Raw genomic sequence first — 10192 nt, 5'->3', positions numbered from 1 at the left:
CGAGCTGCAAAAGTTCAGATTTTCTAACTTCAGTGATTTGCGCATCAAGTGCGTCGAACGCTCAGATCGTTCAAATCGTTCAAATCATTCAAATCGCGCTGCTCTAATTGCGCTTGATGCGCCGCAGCCCTTCCCAACGCTGATTGAAGCGCGTCCACCATAGACTTTGTATGTAAACCTGATGCTCCTGACGCTGAAATCGCGTTTGGTGTGAACGCACCATTAGAGAAAGTTCAGGTTAAAGTCTGGTTTTCTGTGTTCTACCTTCATAAATTATTGATTTTATGTTGGTTTATTAATAAAAAAAATTAGTAAACTCATCTTCAAATGGCTGGAAAATGTAGTTTCGAATAGATCTTTTACAACATTTTCCAGGAAAATATAACCCTGGACCCCCCTAGAACTGCTTCAGTCCACAGCAGCTGGTTAACATGAATAGGTGTTCCTCATATCAGCAGATGTTGGCAGGTATGAGATACACTTCTACTATTCTGTTTCAAATTAATTATAATGGTAACAATTTTAATTGGACAACCTGGTTAATAAAGATAAGAAAACCATCAAAAACAAAACTATTTAATTTGGTATGTGAATGTATGTAAATTAGCAGTGAGATTTAGAAAACTGCACAAGAGGCACCGCCTGAAGGCTTGCCTAGGGTGCCACATTGGCTAAGACCGGCCCAGGTATGAAAGGCCTCTCAGACACGAGTCACATGACCCAGCTCTGGGATTTGTTGTCTGGCCGGTGCTTCTGGGAAACAAATGATCCTAGTTGAGATTTCAACAGCTTTTCAGGAACAGAACATAAGCTGTTTGTTAATGTAGAGCAATAAGATTGAAACAGGGCACACCACAAACAAACAGAGACCTCTTTAAATGATTCTAATATCTGTAAAACTGACTGTTGGTTGATAACATGTGGCAGCCATACTGAATTGATGTAACTAAGAATTGGTAATCAGATGTAGATGTACATCTAATGATTACTTTCTAAGTGTTTAGTAGTTCATGAAACATTTTGCAAACATTTAAGACAAACGAAGCACAGACACATTATCCTCAGTCCAGCTGCAGACCTGTCTCTGATGAAAGTGTACTGAATGTTGCTGAACGGCTCTCTGCTCGGTGTGGCCCAGCACCGCTCTAAACGCAGCCTCAGGTGAGCGGGAGTCTGAGAGAAACCAAAGAAAGTCACTCTTAACCTTTTCTCGTGAAGTGCTGATTCACAGGACACAAACAACAGGTGGACAAGTGGTTCCACCTGCAGCTGAAGTGAAGCAGCTTTCATAAGACTGCCGGGTCACGTGTGAAGTGTTACAGCTCTAATGTTACTTGGAACATCTATCCACAACACATTGCTTCACACTGGGCAACTACACAGTGGTAACATCATCCAAAAATAGCTGTCAATACTAAGAACACTTCAATGCTTTCATCAGGAAGTCTTTGAAAGGTTCAGCAAAAAAACAGAGGTGCCATCAACAGGCCTTTGTTTATTAAGTCCCCTCCAAAAGCATTGGAACAGCCAATCAGATTCCCTTCTTTGTGTTGTTCACTGAAGACCTGGGTTTAACATCAAATGACACGAGACAGGAGTTCTGAATGTCAGGCTGACTGTTCAAACATTAAATAGCCTGGGTTTAAACCTATAATAATAATAATAATAATAATAATAATAATGCAGTTTATCTGTTAGCACCTTTCAAGACACCCAAGGACACTTTCCAACATTAAAAACACAATATTAACAATAAAATGACTATAAAAACCACTAAAACAAAAAGAAATTACCATATTTATTTGTGTATAATACGATCTCATGTATAATACGACCCCCACTTTCTTGAGCTTAAAAAGCATAAAAATTTAATCCTTAAACTACCTCCAACTTCATACAGACTTCAAGATTTTTCAGCCTTTGCAGTCTTTATACATATCAGTAAAATGATCATTGGACTGTTCATTTTATTTTAACAACATATGTACTAAAAGGTATTTTGACAACAAATATATATCAGCTGTAGCAGCATCATATGAATTCTGGCATTTTACACATAGTCCACCAGGAGGCGCCTGTAAGGGTTTAGCTTACACTTCTTATAACAAGGTTATAAGAGTAATTTAATTAGCAGGGATCACTTTTTATTTTGGATAAACATTTCTTTAGTGCAAGAATCAATGGGCACAAAAAGTAACTCTGTCAGTGAATGTTGATTTGAACCATAGTATGTGATCATTTATTTTACAAATCATACAAAATTTAACTAGAGTACACCTGATTGTGAACAATTAATTTCCTATAAAAGTTTTGGGACCAACAATAACAAGCTTTTAACTTCTTAATTGTTAACCACACTTCAATAGAAACACAAACGTCAGTTTAGATGTTAAATACCAGACATTTGAGGCAAGTTATCTTAGGGTTGGCAAAGAAGAGTTTAAGAGAAAGGAGGAAGAAAGATGTTAGCTTTCTTATAAATCTTAAATAATGTGGGTTTTAACCAGAAGGGCGAAGCGTTCTGTGCTCAGCTTTGGTCAGACCTCGACGTCACACACAGCCAGCTTTTACCTTGAGATGATGTTCTGTCACCTGCCAGGTAGACGAGGGTGCTGCTGGAGAATCTGTCTTTAGACCGTCGAACAGGGGACCCCAAGGCGTGCTCCTTGACTCGTTTAGCGTCCACATCAGCCGTAACCAGAAGACAAGGCCTCGACTGGAACCCAGGTTGTAAATAAAACTTCCGTCTGGAGAGTTTCTGAAGGTGGATAAACCAGGCGTGGTTTTCCACACTGTGAGGTTTCCCCGGTGGCCTGAAGGGGCCAAACCTGACACAGTTTTCAGCTTTTGATTCCCTGGAGAGAATCTAGCTGTCACAGTGACTGACGGCCGTCAGTCACCTTACTGTTCTCCTGGACGGGTGGAAACTGTTAGTTCCTAAAAGCTAAGAGAATCTATGGTCCGCCCTCCAGAAGATTAGATTAGAAAAAGAAATTATCAAGGAAAGTGTTAGTTTCAGAGCTCGCTGTGCCTCCTGAAACTAAAACAAAGATTATTGCTGCTGCTGTGTGGTTCAGAACAACACATTTCATAACCTATTTAAATTATCCGATGAGTACTTATTTAAAACATAACTGAAAGAAAAATGAATAGCTTCAAGTTCAAAACATTTGCAAATATGATTCAGGCAAGTAAAACATTGATATTTCATCAACTTAAACCATAAAGATTATTTTAGTTAAATAAGAATTTTCCCACAGAAAAACCATACATACAGTAGCTGAAATCATACTGAGGGAGAAAAGAGATCTGTCCTCTCTTCTGTAACTTTAATAAACATTCTCTGATCATCAAAATGCGTAATACTTTCAGTTAAGAGAACAATAAATCAAATAAGAGAAGATTCTTCTGTTTTTATCTGATTTAGAAGGAAAGAGAATGTCTCTTTGAGGTTAAGGCTACCTGGGGTGGCCTAGATDCAGTTCTAAGTGGAACAGAGTTGTTGTCCCTTCAAAGGCCCATCAGAGGACTGAGAGTCCAAGACAGTTTCCTTGATAATGTAACTCGAGGTGACCCCTACACGCCAAAACAAAAGTCAGAGACTTCACATGAGATTTGGACCATCTTCTGGGGGAAAAGCAGATTACTTCCTACTCGCGAGCGCCCCCTCTGGTGGGGAAACGTTTTTTCAGGGATACAAACTTTTTCAGAACACCGGTAGACGGCAGCCATTACAGACGAACATGTGTTTGTTGTTGTTCGAGGAGCGGCCCGGTCACACGCTAATGTCATTAGTTCACTATCATTACTAAGGTGCAGGACTGCATTTTCCCCCCTTTTTTCACACCATGTCGCCTGCCTGGATCTGTTATTATCTTGCTCTGAAGCACGGAGGAGTGTCAGGGGGGAGCTCGTTTCAACTTCTTTTTACATCGTGGTCTCATTCAGGCATTTTGTGAATGAAGCCGATATATTTTGAGTTGTGCTTTGAAGATAAGAAGAGAGTCACGTTACAGATGTCAGGAGGAAGAGTGTTCCAGAGTTGGGGAGCAGAGTGAGAGAAGGCTCTGTTTTACCTATAAAGTAGGTATTTCTTGTTAAAGAGGATAAAACAACATGAAGACCAGAGAGCTGTCTACGGGAGAAAGCTGAGAAAAGGAAAATCAACCAGAGCCATTGGACAAACATTAGGCAATCACAACACTTTGGATTATCCTGAATAAGAAAGAAACTGCTGGTGTTCTGAGCAACAGACGTCCAACAGGTCAGTCAAGGAAAACAACAGGAGTTGATGACAGAAACATTGTGAGAGCTGTGAAAAAAAACCAAAACATCAGGAAGTGACATCACCAACAACCTCCACAGTGCACAAGCCATTTTGTCTGCCAAGTTACAGAGAAATTTATCCAAACTAATCTGGAGCAATTTTATCATGAAACAGGACAATGACTCAAAGCACACTGCCAACAACACAAAGGACTTCATCAGGGTTTAGATTGGACAAGTCAATCACCTGACCTGAACCCAACAGAGCATTTCTCCTCCTGAAGAGGAGACTGAAGGGAGGAAACAACAAGAACTATAAGAAGCTGCGGTAAAAGCCTGGAACAGCATGACAAATGAAGAATGCAGGTTTCCTGATGTTGATGGGTCGCAGGCTTGAGGTAGTCAGCAAGAGTTATGCCACCAAATATTAAATGTTATTTACTTTAGGATTAAAGTGCTGTGGTGTATTACAAACGGTGATATATCCTAAGTTGTTTAACACTCGTACATGTAAATACCAGGAAATAAAAGCTGACATTCAGAACTCTTGTCTCATCTATTGATCTTAAACTCAAATATCTTCAGTGTCCAACAAAACAACAGAATTTGACTTGTTGCTCCAATACTTTTGGAGGGGACTGTGTATAAAAATATATTTTTTTTCATTTTCTGTTTTTAGAGAAGACAACTAAAATACAATAATGTTCCAAATATGACAATATCTGAGTATTAACACTAATAAAGTCCAATAAATCTTTTTATTTTTATTTTTGAGTGCTAAGTTTACATTTACACTGTTGTTTTCCTGTTTATACTTCTGCAGAATTTGTGCTAAAGCAGGGGTCTGCAACCTTTACGATCAAAAGAGCCATTTGTGCTCCTTGTTTCATTAATAAAATGTGTCCGGAGCCGCAAAACAAACTGCAACTATGATTATCAACTGGTGGTCTGTGGACCTTTTCGAGGCTTTTTCAGAAAACTTTACGGTCAGTAGAAGTGTCATTATAAAACTAAAAAAATATTGTTATCATTATTATATTATTTAATATTATACACATCAGGACAAATAAAAAGACCATATTCATGTAAACAAGAAAAATACTGTATAGTTTATATCAAATTTCATTAAAACTAGTACAATTGAATTATTTAGACATATTTTTTTTCAATTATTATTATTATGTAGTCTTCAAATTATTTAAAGGTAATCCTGATGGGTTTGAGAGAAAGATCATAGAAAGAAATTGGAATATTTAAGTAAACAACAGGCTAGCATGAGCTAACATGTTTTACCTTTTGTATTAGTATTGATCACATATTTGCATACAAATTGATTTGTGTTGTGGGTATAAAACCCAAAAGAAAATATTCTGTTATGTTTGACCATATTTTCAAAACGCCACTGAAGGGGGACCAAAGAGCCACATGTGGCCCCAGAGCCGCAGGTTGCAGACCCCTGTGCTAAAGTTATCACAAATCAAAACATTCAGCTGAATCAGGTGATGAGACTTTTAGCCATTTTTTAACTTTTTAAAATATTTAACTTTATTTACAAAGTCAGTAAATTCAGAAACTTTGTTCTCCGAAAACAGTTTCAACAAACTCACTTTTTATTTATCTTCTTATGCTATTTTTAACTTTTAGCTACTGTTTTGCTAGTTATGGCTTTTAACTTCCATTTTGCTTGTATTAGCTTTTAGCTGTTTAGTTAATTATACCTACTGTATACTGTACTGCTTTGCTGGTTTGGGCTTTTAGCTACTGCCTTGGTAACTTTATCTTTTAACTGCTATTTTTGCTTGTTTTAGCTTTTGGCTGTTTTGCTTATTTTAGATTCTAGCTATTGTAGTGCTATTCTTTTACTAGTTTTACTAGTTTTAGCTCTGAGCTATGATTTTACAGACTTTAGCTTTTATTTACTATTTTGCTTGTTTTAGCTTTTGGCTGTTTTGCTTATTTTAGATCTTAGCTACAATATTTGTCCTGTTTTTCTAATTTTAGCTTTGAGTTAAAGTCTAGCAGATTTTAGCTTTTAGCTGCTTTACAAAGTTGAGCTTTCAGCTTCTGTTTTACTGACTTTAGTGTTTTGATTGATTCAGTTACCGTTCATTTTAGCTTCTGTTCTGCTTGTTTAAACGTCAACGACTCCGTTTCAGCAAACTTAATCAGCTCTTGGCATTCAGATTGTGTTTTTACAGGAAAAGTAACAAAGTTTAATTTACCATAAAAACTTTGACAAAAACATGATCATCCAGGGTCAGTGACGGAACAGAGGTCCATTTGTCCTGAAATACTCTGTCTTTATACAACAACATGGACACAGAGAAGTTCCCATCCTCGGTGTTAAGAGTGATGCTTCTGTAGGATGTAAAGGGTTAAAATCATTCGAAATCAGAACAAACTGTTAAATAAACTTAGCACAAAAAGTAAGAAATGTGTGTTTGGTAGATTATTTATTTGTAACATTGCTTAGTGGCAGTGAATCTTATACCGTTGGAAAACCTGTTAATTTCCCTTTTAAATGGTGCCACATTTCAGTTTTTTTGTTTGTTTTTCTGTTCCCAGTTTTGGCCAGAGCACTCTTGAAAATGAGATTTTTAATCTCAAGGAGTTTCCTCTCCTGGTAAAATAAAGGATTAATAATTTGTAAGGAACATGCATTTGTGGGATGAGCAGTGGAGCTGAGTATGTGGGTTGTGCACATGAAACTTTGCCAAATCTTCTCTGTCAAACAGCTTCTTTTGACTCTTGTTTTGAGCTTCTGGTATCTCCGGGTGCTGCTAATCAGGCGCCCAGCATATTTATTGCCAAGAAGCATTTTTACAACAAAGAAATAATCTACCAAACACAAATTTCCTTACAAATTGTGCTAAGTTTATAAGAATAAAAAGATGGCTGAAATCAGTCATGTACTGAGAACAAACTGTTAAATATAAAAATGAAAACAGGTACCTGACTTCCACTCGGATCAGGTTTTCGCCATGGCTTTGTTGAACCATGTAGCTGATGGGGTAGCGGCACACAAAGGTTATGTTGATGTAGTTTCTTGTAATAACATCTGAAATGTTGTTCTGTATCGTGTTAATGAACATGATGTGTGTATCATCTGTGACCTACAGAGAGAGGTCAAAGGTCAGCAGAGGGGTCTGTTCAAACAGTTTCATCATGTTTAAACTGAAGGTCAAGTCTTTCCAACACTGGGAGATCTCACAGGATCCCTTCATAATTTAAGGGCACCGATGTGGTGAAGCAGGGGTCGCCCAGTTAAAATGATGAGCCAATGGTTTATGGCCTTCCAACAAATAATCAGGATTTTCACATAAATCCTGATCATTTACAGCTACAAGGTCAGTGAGGAGGTTATTGTTGGGTCAAATAAGGTCCAGATACATAGTTGGGGGGAAAAAACCCAACAACACTGCTCTTCAATCTGAGTACAAACAGCCACTGTTTTTTTTTTTTTTTTTTTTGTCTCTTCACTCCTTACTGTCTGGATTTCACTGTTTGTGCATTTTTTTTTTGTCCATCAGATGTATTTAAAATGAGCAACACCCACTTAACCAAACAGAAATATTTAGAGGAAACCTGAATACCTGAAGAAAACCCACATGTGCACAGGGGGAACATGTAAACTACCCTTAGAAATACCCCAGGCCAGGAGGCAATACACTGACCTTCCTGCTGAGAGGTGATAGCTCCAACCACTGCAGCCCCATACACCCCTGTTCAGAGTATGGGTTGTAAATAACCCCCAGCTCCTTCTAAATCTTATTTTAGCTCAATATCTGTTAACATTTTAAATTCATCTGGCTGTGGTGAACTAACACAAAACTGAACCAACCAGTTAAACAATAAAGGGTCATTGTTGAAGTGATGTTCTGTCACATTTATCAGTAGTTAGTAACAGGTGTGACATCAGTCATAGACAAAATGCGAAAGTCTTCCTCCAGGCCAGGCTTATGCTAGCTTTAAAGTTTAGTTTGTTTTTTTTTTTAATATAGGTTTATAAAACAACTCTTCTCAAGACCACGAAAGAATGCCACATTAGCTAATATTAAAACTTTACACTAAATTTAATCCCTTCTGACCTTTAGCTGCAGTGAGAAATAGTGTCGGTATAAGTTATGAACTGAATCAGTGAGTATAAGCAGCTCTGGCAGAGTCTTAGTCTAACCCTGAAGGGGTCCAACTTACTACCAACATTGAAAACTAGAGTCTCGGAAAGTTGGTACAAGGACTGAATGGTCCATAACAATAGAACCCTAATACCATACCAACTGAGAACCCACGCAACACCCCCAGTTCAAGACTTTCTCCACATCCAGGAAACACTTTGCACATGGTTGGCTCTAAATCACACATACATGAATCAATGGTGAACCAAATTTTATGTACATCGTCAAAGAGACCTGATCAGCATGTTTGTATAGTAGTTTGACAAGATCAATTCAACCCCGCCCACTTTGCACAGGTTGGCTATAAATCACACATACATGATCCGATCTGAACCAAATTTTATGTGCATCATAAGGAAGACCTGCTCAACTTGTTTGTGTAGTAGTTTGACAAGATCACTTTAGCCCCTCTTCCATCCATCCATCAGTTCATCTTTTGAAGTTATTTAAATAATGAAGGCCTGTGATGATTCCAACAAAACTGCTAACAGTTGGTCATTCTTTAGTTAAATGAGATACAACAACACCTAATTTCCCTCTGGGATCAATAAAGTATTTTTGAATTGTATTTGAATTGAATTACTGAATGGAAACGGGGGACATCAGCGATGTTTGGAGTTGTTTTCTATCTTTTTTAAAATTATTATTTGCCAAGGCACTATTTATAAGTGTTTGTGTAAACGTGGGCGGCCAGAGTGTCTGAAACCTCCTGGAATATCTGCTGACTTCAGACGACTCCGTTCAGCTCAAGCAGTATGCGCTCGTTTCCTTCTCCTCTCTCCAGGAAGAGTTTGCAAGTTCTGCCTCAGCTCAACCAATCCACAGGTCTGCTGATGTGAACATCGTAAGCCAGCAATACTCGGTTCTACCCAGTTGGAACCACTTCTGAGGCCAAGGCTAAACCGAGAACTACATACAGGCATGCCCATGGGGAGGGGGTTTAAGTAGACCCACACCAGCTTGGCACCTCTCACCATGGGTAACTCCAGAGTGGAAAAAGGTTTAGCCCCTCTGGAGGAGATTGGTTCTGGAGCCCATGCTGTGTCAAGGAAAGTCCAACTGCAGTCATATGAAAAAGTTTGGGCACCCTTGTTAATTTTCCTGATTTACCTTTATAAATCATTGATTGTTTGGATAAAAAAAATCAGTTAAATATATCATATAGGGGACAAACACAGTGATATTTGAGAAATAAAATGAAGTTGATATGATTTACAGAAAGTGTGCAATAATTGGTTAAACAAAATTAGGCAGGTGTACAAATTTGGGCACCAAAAGAACATTTAACTCAATATTTAGTAGATCCTCCTTTCACAGAAATAACAGCCTCTAAACACTTCCTATAGCTTCTAATGAGAGTCTGGATTGTGGCTGAAAGTATTTTAGATCATTCTTCTTTACAAAACATCTCTAGTTCATTCAGGTTTGATGGTTTCTGAGCATGGACAGGTCTCTTTAAGTGACACCACAGATTTTCAATAATATTCAGGTCTGGGGACTGAGATGGTCATTCCAGAACGTTCTACTTGTTCCTCTGCATGAATGCCTTAGTAGATTCTGAGCAGTGTTTAGGGTGGTTATCTTGTTGGAAGATGCAAACTCGGCTTCAGCAGCTTCAGGTTTGTCACTGATTCCTGGACATTGGTCTCCAGAATCTGCTGATACTGGTTGGAATCCATGCGTCCCTCAACTTTAACAAGATTCCCAGTCCCTGTACTGGTCACACAGTCCCACAGCATGATGGAACCACC

At 38.3% G+C, this 10192-nt stretch overlaps 1 protein-coding gene across 2 annotated transcripts in view; it reads right to left on the bottom strand.

The window, feature by feature from the left end:
- Positions 1 to 10192, bottom strand: part of si:dkeyp-110a12.4 (alpha-tectorin) — a 21395-nt gene that overhangs the window by 5790 nt on the left and 5413 nt on the right. The window contains exons 4-6 of one of the 2 annotated variants that reach the window (XM_014021307.1): positions 7219 to 7379; positions 6489 to 6624; positions 1079 to 1173 (exon numbers count right to left, since the gene is read on the bottom strand). In XM_014021307.1, coding sequence (XP_013876761.1) covers positions 1079 to 1173; positions 6489 to 6624; positions 7219 to 7379 — 392 coding nt within the window. The remainder of the gene's footprint in view (positions 1 to 1078; positions 1174 to 6488; positions 6625 to 7218; positions 7380 to 10192) is intronic. The other variant, XM_014021308.1, reaches the window with a different exon arrangement.

This window comes from Austrofundulus limnaeus, unplaced genomic scaffold (genome assembly GCF_001266775.1).
Source record: "Austrofundulus limnaeus strain Quisiro unplaced genomic scaffold, Austrofundulus_limnaeus-1.0 Scaffold287, whole genome shotgun sequence".
In the NCBI taxonomy this organism is placed as follows: domain Eukaryota; kingdom Metazoa; phylum Chordata; class Actinopteri; order Cyprinodontiformes; family Rivulidae; genus Austrofundulus; species Austrofundulus limnaeus.
Note: the sequence above shows the minus strand (reverse complement) of the source record. Positions and strands in the feature narration are given on the sequence as shown.